Source organism: Meles meles, chromosome 8, assembly GCF_922984935.1.
Source record: "Meles meles chromosome 8, mMelMel3.1 paternal haplotype, whole genome shotgun sequence".
Lineage (NCBI taxonomy): Eukaryota > Metazoa > Chordata > Mammalia > Carnivora > Mustelidae > Meles > Meles meles.
This window is the reverse complement of record NC_060073.1, coordinates 6844557-6871412: the sequence shown is the minus strand read 5'-3', so window position 1 is coordinate 6871412 and position 26856 is coordinate 6844557. Positions and strand designations below refer to the sequence as shown.

The 26856-nt window shown below is 52.4% G+C and overlaps 1 protein-coding gene across 1 annotated transcript; it reads left to right on the top strand.

The window, feature by feature from the left end:
- POLA2 (DNA polymerase alpha 2, accessory subunit) lies at window positions 1–26856 on the top strand. Its single transcript, XM_046017074.1, has 18 exons — window positions 1–751; window positions 4681–4805; window positions 5299–5378; window positions 5566–5623; window positions 9761–9867; window positions 12229–12422; window positions 13019–13107; window positions 14733–14888; window positions 15513–15575; window positions 16275–16317; window positions 19627–19751; window positions 20246–20284; window positions 20943–21016; window positions 23966–24074; window positions 24275–24381; window positions 25212–25271; window positions 25504–25630; window positions 26359–26856. Exons 1-18 carry the CDS (start codon window positions 673–675, stop codon window positions 26509–26511), a joined length of 1788 nt encoding a protein of 595 aa, XP_045873030.1. The 5' UTR covers window positions 1–672; the 3' UTR covers window positions 26512–26856.

The following is a 26856-nucleotide window of genomic DNA, read 5'->3' as shown; positions in this document are numbered from 1 at the left end:
TGACGAGCCTTGGTCACGGAGCTTGGCCCGGCAGGCGGTGCCAAAATATAGGCAACCACGGCTGGCACCCATACGCGACTTAAGTGATGCGGGCCAAGGACAACGCGCGCCAGAGCGCAGCTTTCGCGCCCTATGAGGCACAACTGCGCAGCCGCCATAGGGTAGGCGGACCGCCAGGCGCGCGAGCGGGCGTGTCGGCGTTTGTGCGCACGCGCCCTTGGACGCGCGGGGGTGCGCGAAGACTGGGAACAAGAAGGAAGCAGAAGGGAAGGGGCGGGGTTGAACCCGTCTCGCGCATGCGCGTGCCGTGCAAACCATTTGGCGCGTTTTCGCTGGTTGCGCTGTTCTCTTCCAGTCCTGGAGGTGCTCCGCAGTAGCTTTTGGGAGCAGGACGTTCTCCCCAGAAGTGCGAGTTAACGAGCTTTCTGCTTCCTTCCTTCGGGCGTTTGGGGGCTCCTCCCACGTTAAAAAGAAGTGTTTTTCCGTGGCTGAGGCCGGGAGCCTTCCGACCGCCGGAGGGCTTGGGCCATTGGGTCCTTTTCCGTCTCGCTCTCTGTGAGGGTGCAAGGATCCGAGGAACCTCGTCCTGCCCATCAGTCTCCACGCCGTGGGTTCCTGGAACTCAGGTCGGAGCTCGGTGGGCCGGGGCCCCGGCTTCCCAGCTGGGTCACCATGAGCGTGTCCGCCCAGCGCCTGGTGGAAGAGTTGCAGATCTTCGACGTAGAATGCGAGGCGGCTCTGACCGAGAAATGTGAGTCCCTCGGCCCCGCGCCGCCCCCAGCCGAGGTCCGCGCTCCCGCTGGCTGTTCCCAGTCGCCTAGAACCCCAAAGGGAACGCAGCCAAGTTTCTCCCCTCCCCTAGATCAGACCTCTTGGTGTTTGGGAGACGAAGAATTAAACCAAGTCTTGCGATTGGGGATGTAGGGACTTGGCAGCGTTTGCAGTGTCCTGCTTGGATCCCAACTCAAGAGTAAGAATATGAAGCATGACTTTTTAAACCCGCGCAGTTTCGGAAAGGTGGAATTGGGCCGTGCCAGGCTCAGACTAGGCCCGGTGGCACGAGTTGTGAAATTCTGTAAGCCTCCAAAACAGAACAAGAGACGTGGGGGTTTTGAAATGCAACTTTTTATTCGTGGCTCCTCCCTTTCCAGCCTAGCTGTAATCTTCTGCTGATCCATCACTTCTCATCAAAGCTGTTGGTGGTCTGTGCAGATATGAACCCTTGAGGTGGGTTCCCCAAATTGAATTTTAGCTCTGATAAAAACTCTGGGGAGCTTGTCAGCTGTTTACAGAAGCAGAAACAGACCAGGAGACCGCTAGTCTGTGAACCCCAGTCTCCTCTCCTCGAGTGTGGGTGCTCCCTTTTACTGGTCAGGTTCTGGGGCGGGAGATGTCGGAAGCACTGTCTTGGGAGGTGTAGAGTTCTCAGTTTCAGAATCATGATGAACATGCCCCTGCCCTTAACCATTCGTCAACACTTAGAACTTCTTTTTTAACGTATAAAACTGGAATGCAAACATGTTAACTTACCGTGAGATACCAAAATTCTCCAAGGTCTTATGCCCAGTGCATTCTTTTCCAAAATGCTATTGCTTTCATCTCACAGAACTACTTTGGCAGTGGTGTTAGAATTCTAGACTTTGAATTCATAATTTTTTTTTAATTTTTTATTTATTTGACAGACAGAGATCACAAGTAGGCAGAGAAGCAGGCAGAGAGAGAGGAGGAAGCAGGCTCCCTGCGGAGCAGAGAGTCCGACGCGGGGCTCGATCCCAGGACCCTGGGACCATGACCCGAGCCGAAGGCAGAGGCTTTAACCCACTGAGCCACCCAGGCGCCCCCGCCACCTTCTCCTTTAAGGTCCTTCTGTCCCACTCAAAGCTGATGAACTTCTTGTCTCACCAAAAAAGTAGAAACAATTAGAAAACTTCCACCATTACTTCTTCACACCTACCTCTCCTGCCTTATTCCAATGAATAAATTCTCCCTATTCCTAGCAAAATACAGACCCCCCACTAGAGTCCTAAATCCCATTCCTTCTCGAACCGTCTTATGACCATTGCTCCAGTCATTCTAACCTCTTACATGTTTTCTATTTTTCTCGCTATAAGAGTTTTTCTCCTGATAGCACAGTAGTGTGGTTCTTGCTCCGCTTTTAAATACTCTGTTGAGGGGCACCTGGGTGGCTCAGTGGGTTAAGCCTTTGCCTTCAGCTCGGGTCATGATCTCAGGGTTCTGGGATCGAGCCCCGCATCGGGCTCTCTGCTCAGCAGGGAGCCTGCTACCACCCCGTCTCTGCCTGCCTCTCTGCCTACTTGTGATCTCTCTCTCTCTGTCAAATAAATAAATAAAATCTTTAAAAAATAAAAATAAAATACTCTGTTGAACCCATTCCCTCTTCCATTCTTTCCCCCGCAATTACAGCAAACCTCTTCAGACGGGTTGTCTGTTGTCTGTATTTGCTGTCTTCAGATTTGTCCTCCTTAAGCCCGTTTCTGTAATCTTTTTCATCCCCAGGGCTTCTCTGAAATTGCTTCTCCTCAAGGTCACCAGTGACTTTAACCTAGCTAAACTCGGGGTGACTTTTCAGTCCTCATCCGGAATTCTCGCTTGACACGGTTCGTCGTGTGTTCTTTGAAACACGTTTGTCTCTGAGCTTCTCAGACACTACGCCTCCTTGTTCTCTTCTCTTGCTTGTCAGCGCTTCTCAGGCTCATCCTGAGTCACAGATGCACACACTTCCTTAGGGAGTCTCATGTGGTCTCTCGGCTTTTCATCCCACGTGTTGCGGATGATTCCCAGGCGCCTGTCTTAGCCTGGACCACTTGCTGAACTGCCAGCTCGCCTGTCCAGCCGCTAGCTGGGCGGCTGGAACTCCGTGTATCTAAGAACCAAGCTCCTGTGTGTCTTCCCTTTCCTCATAGGACTTCCTCCTGCTCTCTTCCCCGCCCTTCGAGGTGCTCAGCCTGAAAACCATATCATCTTCGATTGTTTTTTCTTCACCATCAGCGAATCCCATTGGCTTTACCCTCACGATGCTTCCTGTGTGAGGTCCAGCCACTTCTCCCCACACCTCAGTGCCCCCACCTTGATCCAAGCCGCCGTCATTGCTCGCTCGCACTTTGCCACGGTTCTCTTGCCCCCTTGCCCCCTTGCCCCCTTGGCTCCCTGCTTAACACGGCATCCAGAGTGACCCTGGTTACTGGAAGCTGGGTCATGTTACCGCCCTGTCCGAACCCCCTGGGGATTTTCTAAGTTGCTCGGAGTACTAACCAGGGGAATTATAGTGGCCAACAATCTGCACCCCCTTAAACTCCTCGTTTCTCTCCTTCCTCACTGTGTTCTAGCCATAGTGGCCTTTGCTGATCTCGCTTCTGCCTCAGGATCTTCGCTTGAAAGCTCTTTCCCTAAATAAGGCATGGCTCGCTTTCCACCTTCTCAGCGAAGCCTTCCCTAATCACTGTATTGAAAATTACCAATCCCTGCTCCCAAACCCCCCTGATCCCTTCCCCAGCTTTCTTTTTCTTTTCTTTTCTTTATTTTTAAAGATTTTATTTATTTATTTGACAGACAGAGATCACAAGTAGGCAGAGAGGCAGGCAGAGAGAGAGAGAGGGAAGCAGGCTCCCCGCCAAGCAGAGAGTCCAGCGGGGCTCGATCGCAGGACCCCGGGATTATGACCTGAGCCAAAGGCAGAAGCTTTAACCCACTGAGCCACCCAGGCTCCCCTAAGATTTAATGTAGTTGTCTCTGACAGGAGGATTGGTCCATATTCTAAGTGGCTTTTGTATGTTTGGAAGAATTCCCCTATTACGAGTTTTTTGGGTTTTGTGGGGTTTTTTTTTTAAGATTTTATTTATTCATTTGACAGACAGAGATCACAGGTAGGCAGAGAGGCAGGCAGAGAGAGAGGAAGGGAGGCAGACTCCCTGCTGAGCAGAGAGCCCAACTCAGGTCTCCTATTATGAGTTTGTTTTTTTTTTTAAGATTTTATCTTTTTCTTTTCTTTTTAATCTTATCTATTTATTTTTTTAAGATTTTATTTATTTGAGGGGGGAGAGAGAGAGAGCAAGAGCAAGGGAGGGAGGGGTGCCTGGGTGGCTCAGTCGGTTAAGCGTCTGCCTTAGGCTCCAGTCATGATTCCAGAGTCCTGGGGTCAAGCCCACATTGGGTTCCCTGTTCGGCGGGGAGTCTGCTTCTCCCTCTGACCCTTTCCGCTCTCGTGCTCTCTCTCTCTCTCACAATCTCTCTCCCTCAAATAAATAAATAAAATCTTAGAAAAGAGAGAGCACACAGGAGGAGGGAGAATTAGACTCCCCGCTGAGCAAGGAGCCCGACCTGGGATTCCGTCCCAGGACACTGGGATGCCCTGAGCTGAAGGCAGCCGCTGACCGGACCGAGCCACCCGGGTGCCCCCAGCTTTCTTTTTCTACACAGCACATTGAACCATCTAACTTAGCACAGATTTTACTTGTTTTCTGTCTCCAAGAGTAAGCTTCGTGGAGATAAGGATTCTTCTCTGTTGTTCACTGCTGTATTCTCGTGCCTGGAACCGGGCCTGGCACCAGTGGGTGCTGAGGAAACACTGACTGAGGAAATCAAAGACTGTTTTCACTTTTCCCGGGGGGAAGCTGCCAGAAGCAAGCTGTGGTCTCACCTGCCCACTTTTCCTTCCCGCAGTGGTGGAGCTGTGCCTCCTGCACGGACAGAACGAGGAGGGCATGGTAGCAGAGCTGATAGCCTTCTGCACCAGAACGGGGAAAGTTGGCCTCACCCCGGAGGTCCTGAACTCTTTTGAGCATGAGGTGAGAACAAAATGTAAGGAAACTAATAATGAAATTCTCCATTCCTCCTCTTCGGGGGGAGGTGGTGTGAGACGAGTGTGGGCTTCAGAAACACAGCCGAACTCCGGTCCCGGTGTGCACGGGGGCAGCCAACATAACGCCTGTGCCTGGGTGTCCGTTTCCTCTTCTGTTACTGGTTCTAAGAACCCGTATGTTTTTTTATGGTTATTGTAAGAATTAGACGAGAGCGAGTCAGAATCACCTGAAACGGTATGTCGGGTGGTATGCAGGCCTTCAGCAAATCCGTGGCAGTTGTGTTAGCTTTGAGCGGCTGCAGACAGTCCCAGGAGAACTCTTCCTCACTCGCTTGCCGTGCGCTGTCTTAGCTCTTACTTGGAGGAATTTTATATATTAGATTGTATTTTGAATGCCTGTTATTACCTCACAGCTGTGGAGCACACCTCCTCTGTTACTTGACTACGGAATAATACATTCATTATCTTTTATTCCTCAGTGTCTGAGCAAAAAATCGTCCAGAGCGCCCAGGGATGGTGGGCACGCCGGAGCCAGAGACATTGTTTCCATCCAAGAGCTGTATCCTTTCCTGCCGCAGGTCTTCATAGAAAGCCGGGTGCTGTATCTTGTAATTTGCTGCTGTATCTTGTAATTTGCGTAATTTAAAAACAAATAATAAGAGTCCCTACCAGTGGGCTTTCTCATGTAATCAACCCTTGCCTTCGATTTTGGGTGGAAGTCTGTTTTTCCTGAGCACTGTTTGTAGCATCGAAGTGGAAGAAGAAGAAGAGAGCCTCTTGGACTCTTACACCACACCCTCTAAGGTCAGTGTGTGTTGGAGGTCGCTTCCCCCGAGTAGCCTTTTTTCCGTCTTCTAAAAACAGCGTCACAGCATTTGAAGTTCTGAAGTTCCTACTCTGTTGGCACTTACACGTCGTCCTTTCCCGTCACAGGCATAGCCGTGTTGACGTAATGGCAGTCCTTGGAACCATAGGGCCATCCTGCCTTTTTTCAACTAGCATGAGCGTCGTGAAATGTTCATAAATACAGTTTCTCCAGTATTACTCTTCGTAAAAGTCGCAGAGCGTTGATTCCGCTGGAGGTGCTGTGACTGAATGATTCCGTTCCAGTGTTGGGTCCCAGCGTGAAGGCTAGGCTAGGGCAGTGGAATATGGAATAGTATTGCCCTCAAAGCCTGTGTCAGAAGACCTAGGGGACCTTGGGTGAGTCGTTTTATCCCTCTGAGCTGCAGCTTCCTTATCTCTAAGATCCCGATGCTTCCGTCCATTTACCGAGCGGCTGCTGTGGGCCAGGCTCTGTACCAGACGCCGGGAGAGCCGCGGTGGAGAGACCAGGCACGGCTCGGCTCTGCCCTCAAGAAGCCCAGAATAAATTTGTAGAAATCCATAAACATGGAGGAAGCCTTAATTTTTCAAAGTCAAGTTGCACCGTGAGGAAGAAGGCAAGCAGTTGAGGTGTGCCTGTGGAGAGCAAGAAAGCCGAAAACACGCCCTGTAAGGTTGCTGACACGAGACAGGCGCACGTAACCTATTGCTTGGACACGCCGCAGTTTTCCTTAGCTTAAAACTGAAGAGATACACAGTCGGTGCTTGATTTTCCCCCTAGAGATGGTCCTGTCCTAGAACCCATGTCTTGCTAAAAAGTGCTTTCATTCTTGGGTTTGCTCAGGCCAGGAACCTCGGAGACCTCCCTGAGTCTTCCGTCGCTCTCACGCCCCGCTCCCAGCTCATTCACCAGCCCTCTCCCCCTTGTGCACCGGGACCTGTTGCCATCAGGTCCTCGGCACTGTCCTCTCCTGAATGAGTGGGACAGCGCCCTGTCCTGGCTGCTTTCTGCTGTCCACCTCTGAGCCGTTCACACAGCAGCCACCGTGTGCCAGGCTCCTTTCAAACGCAAGTCAGGCCAGGCTTTGCTGCTCACCGCCCTACACCAGTTCCCCAGTAACATTCAGAAGGTGTGTGAGGGTCTGTCTGAGTTCGCCCCACTCCCTTGTCCACTTCCCTCTCCTCCTCATTCTGGCGGTCTCTCTGCTCTTCAAACACACCAGACATGTGTCCGCCTCATCTGTCCCCTGTCTGAGGGAACAAACCCACCGCCGAGAGCAAGCCCCTCCTCTTTCCCGCCTTTGTTTCCTTCTCTTGCTTTACTTTTCTCCATGGCACTTACTAACATGAGGAAGGTTGTGTATTTATTTACTGCTCTGTTTTAGTCTGCCTCCCTGTGTTAGAACAGAAAGCTCCCTGAGGGCAGAGACGCGGCTGTGTTTGCTGCTGTTTTCCCAGAGCCTGGCGTGTTAATCGTTGTTGAAGGACAGACCTTCTGAGAAAGGACGGTTGCTTGGCTCCCTAAGGAGCACCAGCCGGGATTACGGACCCTGGTGAGGCTGCTTCATGTGATGGCCTCACAGCTCCAGCACATGTGATCTGTCTGTGTGGCCAGAGCTGAGCGTGTCCTTGGGGACTGACTCGTCACCCAGCGCTCCGTGGACTGACGCGTAGGTCTGATGCAAATTTACTTGGTTTCCCAGGGGAGTATATGCTCTTCCAGGGACAGAAAGGCCATCCTAATGATGCCCATTCCTGCCACGGAGGTATTGAGGACACTCAGTTAGGAATCACAGCCGGTGACCACGGAATCAGAGTTAAGTGGGTTGGACTGAAATGAGCAAACAAGATGAAAGACGTGTGGAAAGCCCAGAGGAGCGTGAAATACCTAGATTCGTTCACTATCCCAGGGAAACTGCTCAGTCATCGTTAAGGCCATACATCAGTGGCCTCCTGACTGCCTAGTCATGGGGCCAAACGTTGGCCTTTCCCCTCACAAACAGTGCACGGCGAGCTTGCCAGACCCTTGTTGGGTCTCCGAGGCAGGCGTGCCTGTGGTATAGAGCCGAGTGTCCCGGTGGCCTTCTCCGATCATCATTAAATGTTTGACTTGTGCAGTGAACAACTATTCTGCCTCTGCGCTTGCCATAAATCCCCTGGTGATCATTCGGCTTTCCACACGTCCTGCCTGATCGGAGGGAGTAGGTTAGCCTGTGGGTGTGAAGTTCCCGTGCCACCGGCCTCGGCTTTCTAGTAAATGAATAAATTGGCAACCTGGGCTATAATTTGGGTTTCTGTGTGGTATGAGAATGTGCTTGCCCCAGGATGTGAGAATATGGTCTCCTCGGTCCCTGCATTTCTCACTGCAAATGCCTACACGTGCAGCATTAAAAGCAAATCTCTCAAGTGTGGTTAGAGTGAGCACATCCCTGAGAAGTCCGACTGGAGTTGGTCTGTTGACACCATCGGGTTTGGCTGCGAGCGCTGAGGACAAAGGCCGTGAAACTGCCCTGTCTCCCATCCTTTCGCCATGTCCTGGGAGACATGTCCTTCTCTTGAAATACCGCACCCAACCTTGGCCCTAGAGTTCCACAGCCCCTGTGGATTACAAGAGTCAGGATATTAGTTTGAGGGGCGCCTGGGTGGCTCAGTGGGTTAAAGGCTCTGCCTTCGGCTCAGGTCATGATCTCAGGGTCCTGGGATCGAGTCCCGCATCAGGATCTCTGCTCAGCAGGGAGCCTGCTTCTCTGTCTCTCTCTGCCTGCCTCTCTGCCTACTTGTGATCTCTGTCTGTCAAATAAATAAAATCTTTTTAAAAAAAAAAAAAAAGGATATTATTTTGAGGAAATACACCAAAACCGTAAAATCTTACCCATTCTTTGGCCCGGTAATTGTCTCTAGTCAGAATCTCTCCTAAGGAAGTGATCTGAATTATGGGGGAAGCCGTCTCTGTGACGATGGGCAGCAGCGTTATTTAGGATCAGACAAAGGTACAAGCACCCATTCACCCAGCAGTAGAGAAGTATTCGTGTCAACTCGTGTGGATCAGTTTAATCACAGCTACTAAAAAATGACAAAGTTGGTAGGAAAATGTTCATAGTTAATATAGTGTGGGAAAAATCAGTATGGGTAATATACAAATAAAGGTTTATATTTAAACTAAGATTGTAAATATTAGAATTCGTATATTTTTTAAATTGGAAAAATATGAAAATAGCAGAGAGGAGTATTAAAAATGGATTCTTGTACAAGAGCGGTAGCATCAGGGTCTTTTTAAAACCTGATTTTTGTCCCAGCTACTTGATAATGGCCCTGCGTCTGTTCTCCAATGTTTGTCCCCAGTCGTCGCCAGCAGGCAGCTGTGGTGACATGACTTTGGTGCGCAGCCAGGAGGAGCCCACGGGCAGGAAATCCTCTGCAGAGCAGCCGGCCTCCTGGTTGTGGTCTGGGCAAAGAGTTTACCCCTGCTCTGCCCCAGTCAGCTGTCCTAGACTCTGGGAAGCAACAGATCTCGGAGCCACAGGTCTCAATCCTGGGCTTACCTTTGGATTCCTGCTGATGAGCAAAAGCCCGAGAACAGAAGTGACCATCAGAACGGAAGTAACCAACAGAAGTGAGGCGTTTGCTAAGCACTCAGACTACAAGCTCAACCATGTTATCTTCCTGGAGTCATTTCCCTTCTCTAATTTTGAAAACGTGCAAGGGATTTTGCCAAAATGAGTAGTAATGTGGTCCCACCCCTTCTCAGGAAAATGTGTCTGTGCAGATTAAAATTTCTAGCTGTTCCAAAGCAAAGGGGCGGGGGAAAAAAGTGACCACATGAACAGTTTGACAGGACAGATTGCCTGCCTGGCAGTCCTTTCTGGGAAATGTTGATACTTTTTCATAATTGCCTTCAAAATGGGGACAGGATTCCGATGGATTTGGTGATAGCTGCTGAAGATTTCTATAATGGGATTATGCTTAGAGATGAGGCCTCAAGAAGGGAACCAGCCCAGCCCTACCTTGTGCCTTTCACTCGGGCACCGACCGTGCTTTTCTTCCTAAGTGGCCGTACCCTCAGGTAGCAACTTGGGTCTTCGGTGACTGGGATCTCGTTTTCTGTTTTGTTCCTAGGGTTCTCAGAAGCGAGCTATCACCACCCCAGAAACCCCCCTAACGAAACGGACCGTGTCTACTCGGAGCCCCCATCAACTCCTTTTGCCGTCGAGTTTCTCTCCAAGGTACGGATCAGAATGAATCCAGCTGCCGGACAGCGGGCTGGTTCTCCCCTTTCTGTGGTTGTCAGGGGACTGACCCTACCGGGTGAGGGAGTCCATGCAGGTGAGCGTGTGGCTTGGTGGTGTTCGGCTCGAGGGCTCACTGCTGTCTGCCCTCTCTGCCTTCCCTTCCTGTGTGGAAAATTACTGCGTCTTCCAGTCGTTAAGGAAACTCACTTTCCACCCACTTTTCTGGGGCTCATTTCCCAGATCAGGAACAGATACCTTCTCGGGAAAACAACCTGTCTATTCAGAAGCCCGTGAGTCTTGGGAGTCTTGCCAAGGGAGACAGATAGGTTCCCATCTGCCTCTGTCAGTTCTGTTGTTGTTGGGTTTCTTCTCCTTGTTCTTCTTTTCATCTATAGTATCAACTTTTTCTTTTAAGATTTTATTTATTTATCAGAGAGCACAAGCAGGAGGAGCGGCAGGCAGAGGGAGAGAGAGAAGGAGGCTCCCCGCTGAGCAGAGAACCCGATGTGGGGCTCCATCCCAGGAGCCTAGAATCATGACCTGCCTGAGCTGAAGGCAGACGCTTAACTTACTAAGCCATCCAGGCGCCCCCACGGCGTCTATTTTTTTTTTTTGAAAAGAAAAGCAGGGATCTGTGTCCATCCTGTTGGATAACCTGCTTATTGTTCCTGTCTCAGGTTACAACTAGTTCCTGAGAATTTGCATGTCACTGTGCATCTACGCGGACTTAGTTGGCATTTTTATCCCTGCTGCCCCCTCTGCACGTAAATCCACAAAGATCACATGTGATTTTTTGGAAGCCGTAAATGACATGTCTCCTGGTAGCGCATTCCATAGGCGTTGGCCCTGCCGGGTGGAAGAGAGGCTTGGTGCTGCCGCGTCAAGCCAAGGACCCGTCACGTTAACCGTTTAGGGAAACTCGAACTGCCTGTGCCGTGGTCCCCTCGTCGACAGAGCAGAGCTGAAGCTTGTCCAGCTCTGCCGCTTGAGAAAGGAGATGACAGCGGTCACTCCAGAAGAGCGGCCACGGGACTCGGAAGGACAGTTTCCCCAGCGCAGTCCACTGCTGCTTTCGGGGGTTCTCAAACGGGTTTGGGAAGTGAGCTTTCTAGACGTACGAGGGCATCTTTGAAACTTGCCGGGTAGAGACAGTTCTCATCAGCCGAGTCAGCACGGGGACAGCAGCAGTCCCTTGAAGTGTCCCGGCACTCAGGGGCCAGCAGTGATGGCTGTCCCACGGGGCCTCTCGGGGAGGAGCTCAGAGAAGGCGGCCCTGCGCTGCCTCGGCATTTTTTAACGCACGCTAATAAAGCTGACATCAGAAACTGGTTTTGTAATTTATGGAAGTAACCTGTAAATTATTCAGGTAGAGGCAGCGCAGGGGCCGAGCTCATGGACTGAGCTCCTCTCCCGTAGCCTCTGCGGGAAGCAGGAAGGATGGCTCCAGTTTCGGTATCGCCCGTGCAACTGGTGCCTGCAGAGCTCGGGTCCGGAGGGGCAGAACGTCTGAGAGCGAGCTCGCTGCCAGCTGCATTCCCAGCCAGGGGAGGGGAGGCCCACACGGCCTTCCGGGGAGCTCAGTGACCTCCGTGTTCTTGTTTACCAGGCGGGCCGTGGAAATACGAGAGCTTGTCCGCTGGGCCTTGGAGAGTGGGAACGGTTGTCCACCCGCGGGCTGAACGCAGTACAGCCCCATCTGCACACACGGGGGAGCTGATTAAGTCCTTTGACCTTCATTTCAATGTGGTGCCTACCTTGAGCTGTGTTGTGTGGTATTAGAGACGCACAGCAGCTTTGAGCTTATCCATAGCCAGGTTCTAGGGTGTTCTAGTAAGTGCGGGGAAAAAAGTCATAAGAGAGGCCCTTGAGTGGCTCAGTTGGTTGAGTGTCTGCCTTCAGCTCAGGTCATGATCTCAGGAACCTGGGATTGAGCCCTGCGTCAGGCTCCCTGCTCAGCGGGGAGTCTGCCTCTGTCTCTGTCCCTCCCCCGCTTGTTCCCTCTCTTTCTCTCTCTCTAATAAAAAAAAGTCTTTTAAAAAATTGTAAGAGAGAAAAGAAAGTAGTACTTTAAACTCGCTTTTTAATCAATCCAGGGTTCGGTTTGGTGTTGCTTTTGTTAAGCTGTAATCCAGGAGAAAACCTTTTGAAATATGTCTCTGTCTCTAAACTTAGCCTCATTCCTGAAATTCCTTAAAGGTCTGGGTATATCCAACCCCATTAAGCTGATAAGATTTATAAAATGTGAGGCCAGCTTGACGTTTCTCCAGTCCCCCTTTCCAAAAGGTTACCTCATTTTATTCGCCTCACTCTTTAAATAGGAATTCAGTAATGCTTATCTGTTTTACTTCCCATCAGTGCCACGCCCTCTCAGAAATACAACTCGAGAAACAACCGAGGAGACGTGGTTACCTCCTTTGGCTCAGCCCAGGGAGTGTCTTGGTCTGGAAGAGGAGGCGCCGGTAACCTCAGCCTGAAGGTCTTGGGGGGTCCAGAGTCACTCACCGGGAGCTACAAATCCATGTTCCAGAAGCTTCTAGATATTCGAGACGGTAATTGTTTATCTCTTTGTGATTCTGGAGAATATAAAACCACCTGGAAAGGCGTAGAGTAAGTAACAAAGCTTTAGCTAGGCCATAGAACAAGTTCCAAGGTCGCCTTTGAATACAGAAGTTCGTAGATGTCCTCAGGATGCCCCTGGCAGTGGAGGGGCAGGACGTGACCCTCTCGGCAATTCTCCCAAGTCACTCTGCTTCCGTAAAGAGAAAGCACATAACCATTTTCCAGCGACAGCCGTTTGAACTGTAGAAGCCAGTGAAAATGAGAGACATTTATGGTGTCTTCCTTGTAAAGAATGGAAGATTCTCCAGGTTGGACTTGACTTGCCCCAAACCTCACTGATGACCAGAAGTAAAGGAAGGCTGGGTTGTGGGCATCCGTGCTGACTCTTGGGGAGTGTGCCACGTGATCTGTGGCCAAATTTCAGCCACCAGCTATTGGGAGCTTGGCTAGAGCTTTAGAAGGAAGTCCTGGGCACCTCCTACTTCTGTAAATCGACTGACTTCAATATTTTACAATGCACTGTATCTTCTCCTCTTGACAAGTGAAATGTCCTAAGCACAATACTTTTTCCCCTCTGGGCTTTCAGTTCTGACCTGTAAGATAGAGGAACTTGGCATTGAACTCAAGGAACATTACAAGATTGAGACTTTTGCTCCTGTTCTGGTCCCAGCTCAAGTAAGAATCGTTCTAATAGTCCTTCCTAAATAATACTGTTTGTTTGTTTGTTTGTTTGTTTGTTTGTTTGTTTTTTAAAGATTTTATTTATTTATTTATTTTATAGAGAGAGAGAAAGAGATCACAAGTAGGCAGAAAGGCAGGGAGAAGCAGGCTCCCTACTGAGCAGGGAGCCCAATGCAGGTCTTGATCCCAGGACCCTGAGATCATGACCTGAGCCAAAGGCAAAGGCTTGACCCACTGAGCCACCCAGGCAGCCCTAATACTGTATTTTTAAACTGATGGTAAAAAGGCATCCTTGCTCCCTTTTTTACTTCCTGTCTGCGTTCTAGTTAGAACATCTGTCTTGGTCGAATTTGATAACATTTTCTTTGCACTTGGATTAGGGTCTTCTACATAAGCAAGGACTGAGGCCTTCTCCTTTTTAGTGGTGGGGCAGGTAGCCCCCTGGAGATTTCCCACAGATAGAAGTGTTCAGGGATCAGGTTATGAGGACAACAGCAAGGGTAGGGTTTCCAGGAGCAGTGACCCATAGTCGCTCCCCTAGGTTGGTGTCTGTCCTTACGGATCAACTGTTGCCAGCAATATCTTTAATTGTGGTTTAATCTGGCATATTTTCCAGTGCTTTCTCTCTGAAACTTTTTTTTTTAAGATTTTATTTATTTATCAGACAGAGATCACAAGTAGGCAGAGAGGCAGGCAGAGAGAGCGGGGGAAGCAGGCTCCCCGCTGAGCAGAGAGCCCGACATGGGGCTCGATCCCAGGACCCTGCGATCATGACCTGAGCCGAAGGCAGAGGCTCAACCCACAGAGCCACCCAGGGGCCCCCCTGAAACATGTTTTAACCTAAGTGGAAATGTGTCCTAGAAGATTCCTTAAGGCATTTCTGTCATTGTTTGCATTCAGAGAAGATTGACCACTTGGGGATGATACACAAACCCATGTCATATAAGGAAGTTTGGGAGGAAGCACTGGAGGGGAGGCAGCAATGCACGGTCTTGTGAGGAAAGACTGGACTTCCTCAGTCTGCCCCCGGGAATGGGAACAGGACAGAGGAAGCCAGAGAGAGACATTTCAGCACAATTTGAAGAAGAATTTCCTGTTAAGAGACAATCCGGTGTGTGGTTAAGGATATGGCTCTGGAACCACACTTCCAACCCAGACCTGACCCACACTTTGACCTTAACTAAATGACGTAACCTGTGGCTGCTTTCTCTCTTTTGTAAAGTGGGTCCAGAGATAGTGTCCGCTTCACCATCGTTGTGAGGATTAAACAGATTAATACGTGTAAGCCTTTAGAACGTGCCTGGTATTCAGTAAGCTCAACAGACGTGAGCTGTTAATGTTTGAAACTATCCAGAGATGCAGTGGGCTGCCTTGGGGCTCAGGAACCAAGTTTGTCTTCACTAGAGACGCCCGAGCTTAGGTGACCGCTTCGAGGGCCTCAAGCAGTGGGTGGGTGGGCGGACCAGATGCCCTGAGAGTCACTGGTGATGCTTGTCAGTAGGGTGGCCCGGCCAAAAAAATCTTTCCTGCTTGGGATTTGCTCCGCTGTCCATTCTGGTGACCCCAGATTTCGAGCTCCTGCCCCCAAGACTGTCACGCGTATGTTACATCTTCGGTAGGACCCCGTTACTCTGCTGGGCCAGATCGGCTGTGACACCAACGGGAAGCTGAACAGCAAGTCCGTGATTCTCGAGGGGGACCGGGAACATTCCTTGGGGGCTCAGATTCCAGTGGACTTATCTGAGCTCAAAGAATACTCTCTGTTTCCCGGACAGGTGAGATGGGACGCACACGCGTGCTGTGTACTCTGTAGCGTGTGTCAGGGGTGGCGGTAGGATGAACATTGCCTTCCGGGCTGCCTCACACTCTCACGAGGCGTGGCGGGAGCACTGGCCCGAGGGCAGACACCAGTGTACGGATTCCAGATTTCCCCGAATGCTCTGACCTCAGCCCTGGGACCTGCTTCCCGGTTGGGCCTCCAGCTCCGCCCCAGCACGGCCTGTCATTGTGGCCAAGCTTCTTACCATCTCGAAGCAGAGTGGCTCGCCTCTAAAACGGAAATTAATACTTCTTACCTCATAGGATTGTTACAAAAAATTAGATCATCCGTATGGAGCATAATTAGGATTACTGGCACAACCCTCTTAATTTGTTTTTAGAAAAATACCCCCGAGTTTCTAATTATAAAATGAGATAGGTGCACTTAGTACTTAATAGATGTTTTTTTTAAGTGAAATACCCCCAACGTGGGGCTCAAACTCATGACCCCAAGACCAAGAGTCGCATGTCCTCCCACTGACCTGGTCAGACACCCCAGTGCCTTCATACTTTTTAACTTTATCAAAATAGTTTTATTGCCGATCTCTTGTTTATCTCCCATTCTACTTCTTGTCCTTCAGGTTGTAATTATGGAAGGAATCAACACGACTGGTAGAAAATTTATTGCCACCAAACTCTACGAGGTACGAGGGTGACTGCCCCACTTTCCCTCAGTATGGGCCGTTCTGTCCGTCCTGGAAAACACGGGAGAACCTATTTGCTTCTCAATCCTCTAGCTATAGGATGGGAAGCTACCTCCGGGCCCCCTGCAGACCATTTCTGTAAAGGGCCGTACGGTAAATATCTGAGGCGTTACAGGTCTCACGGTCTCTGTCACAATGACTGCTTTGGTGGCTTAGAAGTGCCATAGATGCGTGCAAACCAGTGAGTGTGGCTAGCTTCGTGAAAGCAGGCGGTAGCCGGATGGGCCCCAAAGCCCCTAGTTTGCCAACCCCTGCTCTAGGTAGTAGTCCTCCACGGATTTGCAAAACACTCGAGCAAAAGTGGCAGATTCCCTGCTCTTGGGTTTTGCCTAGACTACTGAGACTTCGGGAACCTGTGCTCTCCCACCTTCTGCTGGGTGTTAACGAGTTTAACCATGACCTCCCATTACCTGGGTTTCGTTGCCGCTCTGTGCCATATAGGAAAAGGGCAGGTACCGTCAGTTCTGTGAGCTCTGAGCTCCAGGGAGCAAGCCTGAGGCCGCTTTCTTCCTTCCACACCTCGGCCCTCCCTCCCCACCTGCCGATGCCCCGGTTCCCCACCCACATTCAGGGCCCGCCCCCTCCCTTTTTTTTTTTTGTTCAACCAGAACTCAGTTTAGCTTTTCTCCTGTTTTTAAGGGTCTACCACTTCCATTTTATCAGCCCACCGAAGAGGATGGAGGTGAGTTTGGGTTCAAACCTTGTTTTGCTAACCGCGAGGATGGAGGAGGAGGATCCGGGTTCCTCAGGCCTCGAGAAAGCTACAAACCGTGCCTGGCAGCACCCGGGGGAGGCTGGGAAGGACAGTGGGTGGGTGGCTCCCCCGGCCCTTTGAAGACCCCGGCCGGGGTCCGAGCCCAGTGAGCCTGACCACCTGGGTTCTGGCTACACGAGGCATGCCGTCTGTACCTGGGAGATACTTTGTGGAAGACCAAATAGGAATGTTTGAAAAGGAATTTCTTTCAGTGTGCTGTGGGATCCTGGAAGAGAAAAGGGACATTATGGAAACCCTAGTGACCCCCAAATAGTCAGGAGGTAACAATAATAAGGCAGCGTGAATTCCTTCATTTTGTTTTGGTTTTGTTTAGAGATTTATTTATTTATTTGAGAGAGAGTGAAAGCATGCACGCAGTCCGTAGGGACTGGGCCGGCGGGGGCAGAAGGCACACCCCACACAGCGTGATCTCACCGTCATGACCTGAGCCAAAATCAAGAGTCAGATGCTTTTTTTTTTTTCTTTTTAAGATTTTTATTTATTTATTTGACAGACAGAGATCCCAAGTAGGCAGAGAGAGAGGGGGAAGCAGGCTCCCCGCTGAGCAGAGAGCCTGATGTGGGGCTCGATCCCAGGACCCTGAGGTTATGACCCAAGCTGAAGGCAGAGGCTTAAGCCACTGAGCCACCCAAGTGCCCCAAGAGTCAGATGCTTAACTGACGGAGCCACCCACGTGCCCCCGGGTTCATTTTGACAGATGCACCCAGTCAGGCAGGGGGCCGGCGTTCGGGGACGTGGGGAAGGGTATATATATACAAGAACTTGGTATTATCTTTGCGACTTTCCTATTCTTCTAAAGTTATTCCAAAATTGAGACTTTATTAAAAAGTTAGACAAATTTCTGGGGCACCTGGGTGGCTCAGTCAGTTAAGTGTCTGCCTTCAGCTTGGGTCATGATCTTAGGGTCCCCGCTCAGCAGGAGTCTGCTTCTGCCCTGCCACTTCCCCCCTGCGCTCTTGCTCTCTTTCTCTCAAATAAATAAAATCCTTTTTTAAAAAAAGACAAATTTCTAAGGAGGCCTAGAGTTATTTGGTAACTAAACTGGATGGGAAAGGACAAAAAAATTTTAACAGACTGCTTCAAAATCATTCAGAGCATTTTTGGAAGCAAAGCAGAAGACTGTTGAGGACAGTAACGGTGCACGATGAGGGCGTTCTTGGCGGTGACCTAGAATCAGGAATGAAATTTCAGGGTTTAGGACATTGCATGTTGCATCAGAAGATCCGTGTTTCTGGCAGCGAACCAGAAAGCTGGTGGTATTAGATCCGCTGTGCGTGGCGGAATGAAACTGACATGGCCGAGATGCCCGGAGCCTGAGCCGTGTGCCAGGGAAGCCTCTGGAAGCAGTGGAATTAGTTATGAACAAACCTTTTTGACCGAGGTACTGAGCGGCGCACTTGGAGACGCCCTTGTCTGCTGGCACTTGCTCCCCTCCAGGGTTTATATCTCCTGTGGCTCCTCAGAACCAGATTTAACTTTGTCCCCTGCCCCAGCACTGCATGAACCAGACTCTTCTCCCTGAACCCTCAATCCCGCTTCACGGCCTTCCTGCTCGGTAGACGAGTCACGGCCTACTTCCTCGGACGGGGACTGTGTTTCTCTCTACGGCAGAAGGGACCTCACAGGTGTCCTTTACTTAAGAATCCTGAGATTATCCTGGATTGTCTGGGCGGGCCCACTGTCGTCACAAGGGTCTTTGTAAGGGGGAGGGCAGAACGATCACATCAAAAGTAGGAAAGGTGGGCTGCTGTCTGGGAAGATGGAAGAGGGGTCCTGAGCCAAGAAACGCAGGTGGCTTCTAGAAGCTGGAAAAGGCAAGGACACCTCTCACCTGGAGCCTCCAGAAGGAATGCAGCCCTGCCAGAACCTTGACCGTGGGACTTCTGAGCCCCAGAACCGTAATCATAAATACGTGTTTGATTTCAGCCACTAAGGTTGTGGTAATTTGACACCGCAGCCAGAGGAAACTAACACAACTCCATGTTAAGTCAGAGATCTTTGGGTTTTGTTGGTGTAAGCTACAGAAACTGATTCAGACTAACCTAAGAAAAAGAGAATTTGTTAGGGGAAATCCAGCTAGCTCGTGGCGAGGATGGGGAGCTAGAAATGCAGACTTGGGAGCAGCTCTAGATGTCCAGCCAGCAGGAATTCCCCAGCTCTCATCCAGTTACCTCTGGCTGGAATAGGTCAGCTCCACCCTTTCTTCTCTCCTTGAATGATTCTCCTCGAGATTCCACAACCAGAGAGGAGGGTATGGATGGCTCAGACTGATCACACACCTGGCTCTTGGCTAGGGGACAACATTACACCTAATTTACAGTCCCCCGGACTGCCTGGTGGAGGAGAGAGAGGGCTGGCTCTCCCAAAGGAAGGCTGATGCTGTGGGGAAAGGGTCGTGCGAGACAAGTAGCCAAATGTCACACCTCTGTACCCCACACGGGAATCCTAGGCCGAACCTCACACCCAGCCCGTCTTTCTCGACTCCTTACCGGACCACGTTCTCCAGCCACGCTGGACCACAGATGTTCCCTCAAACCACACACTCTCCAGATCCCTGCCCTACCCTTGCTCCCGGAAAATTCTACTTAACAAGCATAAGCAAAGTGAAATAAGCCAGTCACAAAAAGATAAATAGTGTATGGTTCCACTTACATGAGATACTTAGAGTAGCCAGAATCCTCGAGTAGCCAGAATCCTAGAGACAGACAATAGAATGGTGGCCAGGGCCTGGGAGAGCAGGAGTTCGTGTTTAATGGAGACAAGAGTTTCAGTTTCACGAGATGAAAGAGTTCTGGGAATGGGTGCCAGGGATGATTGCACAGCATTCTGGATTTATTTAATGCCACTGAAATGTATACTTAAAAATGGTGATGATGGCAAATTTTATGTTATTTGTGTTTTATCATAATAAAAAAATAGGAGAAAGGCATGAGCAAATCTCACCTTGATCAGGTCTTTCCTGACTGCTGCTTCCTCCCATCGCCCACGTGTGCTGCTGGCAAACTGCCTGTCTCTCCCTAGTTACTCACATACTTCCCTGTCTCTGGCAGCTGGCAGAGCATTCTTTGTGGATGGGGATGAGATCCTGGATTCCCAGAATTGTACACATAGGGAGACTCTCAATTACTTGAGTCCTGTGGCATTTTTCCCTAACTGTCCTTTCTCCCACCATCCCATTATCTTCTAACCAATACCTTGCGATTCTTTCTGTCTTAGATTTTGAGCAAAACATGGTCCTGGTGGCCTGTGGCCCATACACCACCTCCGACAGCATCACATACGACCCCCTGCTCGATCTGATCGCCGTCATCAACCGCGATCTGCCGGATGTCTGCATCCTGGTAGGACAGCCTCCTGGGACAGCTTCGCTGGGGGAGGCACCAGGGGGAAAACTGGGGAGGAGACCGTAGAAAAAGGCCCAGGGGCATCTGAGTGGCTCAGTCAGTCAAGTGTCTGATGCTTGCTTTCAGCTCAGGTCATGATCTCATAGTTGTGAGATCAAGTCCCCTTTCGGGCTGTACACTGAGCATGGAGCCTGCTTCAGATTCTCTCTCCTTCCCTCTCAGCTCCTCCTCCTCCTCCTCTCTTTCTTCCTAAAATATTTTTTTAAAAGAAAGGCCCCCTGTTGTAGGAGGCAGCACACCCGGTTAGGGGGCCCTGGCGGCCTCCCTCCATCCAGGGTCATGGCCTTTGCCTGTGATGTTGGCTGGGCACCCCAACCCCGTCTGCTGTCCGGAGGGACAGATGGACCCTGGGCAGAGAACCACGAGGAGAGGGTGTGTGAAGGCGCTCCCAGACACTTGTGGTTCTGACACTTCATTTCTCTTACCTGCAGCTTGGACCTTTCCTGGATGCAAAGCACGAACAGGTTGAGGTAAGTCCAGGCTGGAAGGGAACGTGCCAGATACTTCCCTCCCGTTGAGCCCTCACTCTTGTTTCCATATTCTGGAGTTCATGTAGCATTTGTCACAAACCTAAATTAATCCCTGCGGCTAATCAGAAAGCACTGTAGCAGGGCATTTTTATAAAGATACTGAATTAGAAGGCTTCGTGTCACCAGAATACAAGGCCCGTTTGGAAGCTGGGGAAGGAAATACACATCTGTGAGTCTGGGGTCCCCCTGTGATGCTCGGTGCCAAGGCCTGAGCACGCTCTCACAGACGCAGGGGTCTGTGGCTCGCTAAGCTGCTACCGTTGGCTCCAGGACCCCCATCTTGCTGTCCTATGATGCAGAAAACACAAAAGGCCCTTCCCAGGACATCTCTGTGGCCGAGAGTCGGTGCCTCCTGCCCTTTGTCTCAGGATGTCGCACCTTCCACAGGAAGGATTTCAGAACACTCTTGCTTCTAGTGTTTCAGCTTACGTTCTAGAGGATGAACTCCTCCCCACCCCCTTCCTGCCCCCAGACAGACTGCTCTTGAGGACAGAGACCACGAGTGTGTGTCTTTCATCGTTGTCCTTCAGCTCCTCGCTAGGCCGGTCAGTGAAGGCCGGCGTCCGCCCTCTGAATCGACTCCTTCCTTCTCTTGCAGAGCTGTCTGCTCACAAGTCCGTTTGAAGATATTTTCAAGCAGTGTCTGCGGACCATTATCGAAGGGACGCGCAGGTCAGAATTGAGACTGTTGGACAGAGTCTCACGCTGCCCGGGTTCCCCGCGGCAGGAAGTAACGGTAGCTCCTGTCCCTGCATCCTTTCGAACTCCAGAGATCAGATCTGCCTCTTGACTCCCAAGTGCACGGACGCCGGGTTTAGAGGCATCTCTAAAACACAAAGATAAACACACTTGACAGGAAGAGGCTGTGCAGACTTTCTCTCTTCCCTTGCTTGCCCTTTGCTTCCTTCCTTTTCTCACTCCCTTTTGTGTACACTCCTATTTCCTGGGAACCTTCCCAGCTGATTCTGAGAAGTGTTTGATGAGTTCCCCAACGAAATCCCCGGGGGCCCCAAGCATCTCGCTGCATGAGTGATTGTTTTGGGGTGAGTCCAAGTCCTTCCCCAGAGTCCGAGCTGCCCCACGCTTCGTGGGGCACACTGCCGACAGCCGAGCAGGCCACGGGGGTTGGGGGGATCTTAGATCCTCGCTGTAGACCAAGGGGCAGGAACTGAGGAGAGACATGCGATTCTAATTTGAGAGAAAAGGCACTATTCCAGGAAAAGTCCCAAACTACAAGTGGGAAGTTACTCGGGAAGCAGACGTCCTCACTTGCTGCCCCTTTCCTCCAGGGCCGGGGTTTGAGGGGATCTGGTGCAGGTGGTGGATCTTCTCCTCTAGGGATCTGCCTGCCAGTGGCTGAGCTCAGAGAAAATAAACATTCCTGAGGCTAAGCTTTTGAAAACAAGTCTGTAACAAAGGTGGTTTTTAAAACAAGATGTATAATCGTCCGCCCATTCGCTGTGAGAACTGATCCCAGAGTCGATTAGTCGTAATACTACCTTCTTGTATCGGCAGCAGGGCGGGTCTGGCAGGCCTCGGGGACTGAGGAGAAGCCCCCCTAACTTACCTGGAGCTCAGGGGACGGGGCCAGCATCTGGGTCTGCCCCTTCCCCGCTCCTTCCCTCAAATGAAGTTGATACAAGTGCCTCCCCTCTTGCCGTTTGTCCTGACGCAGGCCGGACCTGGGGAGCACCTGGTGCCCCTCAGAGATAGCCCTCCCCGCCCCAGCTGCCAGGAGCAGGGCTGGTGTCCTTGTTCGATGGGGTCCCCCAGGGATGGTCAGGGACCGCGTAGCCATGCCCTAGCGGACCGGGTGCTCTCAGTGCGACATCGGGTCCTGTTTTTGGTTCCTCGCCCCGTGTGGTGGTGACAGCAGTGGAACAAACAAAGAACAGACCGGGCATTGTGACTGTGGGGCGAGCGCCCAGCGCTGCCAGGCACTTTCATCTGCAACCAGCGTGCGCCCTGGGGCAGGGGGAGCTGCCCCGCCCTCCCCAAAACAGTATATAAGCGCTCCATGCTGGGGGGATTTATTTTTATGCCTGAGAGATCAGACGTACAGAGCCGATTTATCAGTAAAAGCCAGAGCTCGCCGAAGTGCCCCGTGCACAGAGAGCCGAGCTGCCGCCGAGCAGCAACCCCACAGAGGGAGTGGCTGTGGGGACCCTCCCACCGCCGCGAACGAGGTTGTGCAATGCTCAGCATAGTTGGAATTTTCTTTCTGATCCCTCCCCCTACAGCCACTTCACAACCCTGAGCAGGAGGGCCGTTTCCTCCTTAACCATTGCTCTTCCAGAACCTTCCCTGAAGTTCAGCAACTGCTTCCCTGAAGCAGCAACTCCACCCCTTTAAACAGGGCCAGCGACCTCTCTGCCCTCTGTGTCCCTCACAGACTGAGCCCCCGGGGCCTGGAGCTCAGCTAGTCCTGGGATGGTCAGCCCTGGCTTCGGGTGACTCGATCGTGTACTTCTCCACGTCACAAGGACAGTCACTGGTGGCCAAAGTGGTCTCAAGGTCCTGGTTTCTGTTGCACAGGTCTCAGTTCACACTCTGAGCCGGTATGACAGGTGACAGATGTGACAAAAATCACCAATACCTTTTCTCCCACAGGACAGGCAGCTACGGAGCTGTTCCTGCGTCTGGGAAGGCCGTAGAGTTTAAGCGAGAGAGGGAGCTGGCAGTGGGCACTGAGGAGGGCTAACCATGCCCTCAAAGGGACACTTCGCGGCTGTGTGGTTTGTGGTAGGCCCCCTGCCAAGCACAGCCGAGGGAACCAAGGAAACGGGATTTTTTTTTTTCCTTTCCTCTTTTGTGTGGCTGAGGATAAATCATTGGGTCCTAGAGTTGAAGGTTTTCCTTCGCTCACATGTTGCACCCTAGAGATCCCCCTTCTGCTTCCATCGAAGAAAATCTGTTTGCCGTTGCTGTTAAATAGTCCCGTCACTCTGGCTAGACGGTCTGCTCAGAGAAACTTGGAGCGTCGCCTCCCTCGGGGAGAGAGAAGGGCCTCGGGGAGAGGCCACGTGTGTTCTTCCCCGTCCCTCGGGAGGTGTGTCTGTCGCTGTTGTAATTCGGACCCAGTGTTCTGTAGAGGCTGTGGTTTGACCCTCCGTGTGTGAAGCAGTGTGGGGGTCCGGCCGGCGTGGCTGGTCTCTCCCTGGGCACGAGCCCCCCGCTCCGCCGGGTCAGGGAGACTCCCGCCTGTACGCCACGTGTGTGTGCGCAGCGTGGAGTCAGGTTTGCTTTCCTCTCTGGCGGCAGGGCCCTGGTTCTTTGGTCAAAACCTTGTCTTTCTGATCTTCTCTATCCCAATTTCGGCTCCCCCTTTCTTTCCCACCAAACGTGCCCTGGCCCCAGCGGCACACCGCACAGAGCCGGGAGAAAGCGTGGCCCCGGTGACCCGAGCCTCGCTGAGGTAGATGTGCGGAAGTGGGAACGAGGTGGCTTGTGCTCACAGTGTCCCGTGGGAGACGGCCTCTCTCCTGCTAGAGTTCAGCTCGGAAGTTCCTCCCTGGACGGGGGCCCTTGTCCCAAGCGCGACGCTTGCAGTGTGTCGTCCAGCTGTTCTAACGCGACTGCGCTCGCTTTTCTCCCTCTCCTGACCGTTTTCTGACAAAGCAGCTCTGGCTCCCGCCTCGTCTTTGTCCCGTCCGTGAGGGACGTGCACCGCGAGCCCGTGTACCCGCAGCCGCCCTTCAACGACTCCGATCTGCTTCGAGACGACAGAAAGGTAGCGGCGCCCCCACTCTGGCCCCTGACTCTTGAGCATCTTTATTTAACAGATGTATTTGTGATCTACTGTCCGTCGGTTTGGCCCCCCTTTTGGTGGTCTCCCCACCCCTGGGAGACCCCTCTCCACTGTCCCCCCGCCAAGGGCAGGACGTTTCTAAGTTGGGTGCCAAATGCTCGTCTTGCCCCTTCTCGTCTCAGCGAGTGCAGTTCGTGTCTGAGCCCTGCAGCCTCGCCGTCAACGGAGTGATCCTTGGCCTGACGTCCACGGATCTGCTGTTCCACATGGGAGCCGAGGAGATCAGTAGGTGGGGAGCACTTCTGGTCCAGCAGGCAGGACGCGGGCTCTCTGGACCCCGGGCCTTTCTTCCACCAAGAAAACCAAGGGGCCGCTTGGCAGAGCCTTGACAGGGATGTCCTCCGAGCCGCGCTTTGCGCCAGACCCTTTGGCCGTTCACGTTCGTCCGTTCCCAGAGGGAGCGACGGTGTCTGTCCCTGCTTGCACTTGTCTGTGGTGTTGGAGACCCCGCAGAGCCATGGCCACGTGTCTTTGCACGCCGTTTCTCGTCGTAGACGATCATCTCCTTTTCTTCACCTCCCACTCTCGTGACCTAAGCAGGAGGGGGTGTCCCCTGCTCGTGCGAGTGAGCTGCAGAGCTGGGCAGCCGGCCGTCGGTCTGCAGAAACTCGGACCCAGCCTGCCTACTGGCGGCCGTCCGGCGGTTCCTCCATGGCCAGAGGGCGTGTGAAGCAGTGCGTGTGCTAGGCGAGATGGGTGTGTGCTTGCTGGCTGGGGCCCGGGGTGCAAGAGTCACCCTGACTTCACGCTCACCACACGCTGGTGCACCCCTCGCACGTTCTCGCACACTGCGGTTTTAGCCAACAGCTTGTGTGGTCTTGATCACCTGGGATGCCTGCTCTTTGCCTTTGCAGCCCGGTGGCCTGCTCCCCTTCTCGGGGGGAACAGACCGAGCTCTTTGTTTGGGGGGGGGGTCTTTCGACTTCCCCAGAGGTACCCTCTCACCACTGCCTATGGGCCATGGAGCTTCTCCCCGGTTTATCCTCAGCTCCTCCCCAAAGAGACACGGGAGCTGAGAAGCAAGGCTCTGTATTCCATTTCTTCTCTTGCTTTCCCCAGCGCTTCTGGACCTTCGGACAGACTCAGCCGAATCCTCAAGCACATCCTGACCCAGAGGAGGTGAGCTCGCCCGTGGGGTTCTCTGACCAGGACAAGTGTGCTTTGGGGGCTGGTGCTCTGACGGATTTGATCGCGAGCACCTTCCTTGGGCCACTACCCGGGAACCCCCCCCCGCCCCCGTGATGACAAGCCTGCCTTCTGTCCCCCAAACACAGGGCGGAGTGGGAGAGACGATGTGGGAAGAGGGGCCCCTGGCCCAGCCACTGCTGACTGTTTCTCTCCGTCTCTGTAGCTACTACCCGCTCTACCCTCCCCAGGAAGACATGGCCATTGACTACGAGAATTTCTACACCTATGCACAGCTGCCCGTCACCCCGGACGTCCTCATTATCCCATCAGAGCTGAAATACTTTGTGAAGGTAGGTTCGAACTCTGCTTTTTCCCCAGAAACACCAGGACCCATCTGACTTTCCCTTCTAGACCACTGGTCCCCGCTCCTCATGCTGGGGACGGTGCTCCTTTCTTCGGGAGAGGTGATGAAAGGACTAGAAAATGAATCTGTTAGTAAAATGTTTGAGTAAAAGCCTTCTCCCTGCTCCCAGGTACCCCCCGGGTGTTCAGCTAGCCAGCCTGGGAGCCCCAGGGGCAGGTAGGAAGGCCCTCACACAGTGGTTGTCACATGGGGCCATATCCGGGAGACCTAGGGACATTTCGCACGTGCACTTGCCTGCCCCACTCCCCGGAACTCAGATGTGACCTCCGGAAAGGGCTCCACCATGAGAACTTTGAAGAAGCCCTTGGGTCGTTCTCATCTCTGCCACTTGAGGCCCCGGGGATGGGTCCCTCGGGATCCACCCAAGCCGTAGCTCTCTTGCCGAATCAGCCAGTTCGACCTCAGGATGTAAAAATGTGTTCTGCTGTTGGAAACAATAACCAGGTCAGGTTTGTCTCCCAAGTTGGGGAGCTGATTGTTACCCTTTTTTATTCTGTTTCAGAGGCTCAAAAGGAACCCAGGGCTTCCCAATAATAAGTTAACAGATTGGACTTGAGATGCGTTCCATTGCCTTCCACTCCGTTTTACCAGCCCCTCTCTGGGGTCTGTTAGGTGGTTCCAGCTTTCTCACGTCTGCCTCTTTCCTTTCCCCAGGACGTCCTCGGCTGCGTCTGTGTGAATCCCGGGCGCCTCACCAAGGGGCAGGTGGGGGGCACCTTCGGCCGCCTCTTCCTCAGGAGGCAGCCGGCGGCGGGCGGGGAGGAGAGGCGGAGTCCGTGCGTGGCCGCCCAGGTGGTCAGGATCTGAGGCCTGGGTGCTTCCTCGTCCCCTGTCATGCGGCGCTCACGGACGTCTGAGAGCCCGGGAGCGGCCCTCCCCCGGGAGCCCGGCCGCTGGAAGGTGGAGGACCGCGGACAGTCACCTGGCGCAGGGAGGCTGCGGGGCGCGTGCCGGTGAAGCTGGACCCTGACCCTGACCTGGAGGCGAGCTGCTCTGGAAGAAAGCTCTTGCTTCTTCATGGACACAGAGCCCAGGGCAGACTGGCTGTGGATGCAGCGTGCTCGGAAAAGGCCGGAAGGCTTGGTGACCTCTCGGCGGGCATCAGACACGGAAACAACTTTTGGAGAAATAAAAGTAAATTCTGAGGGTGAC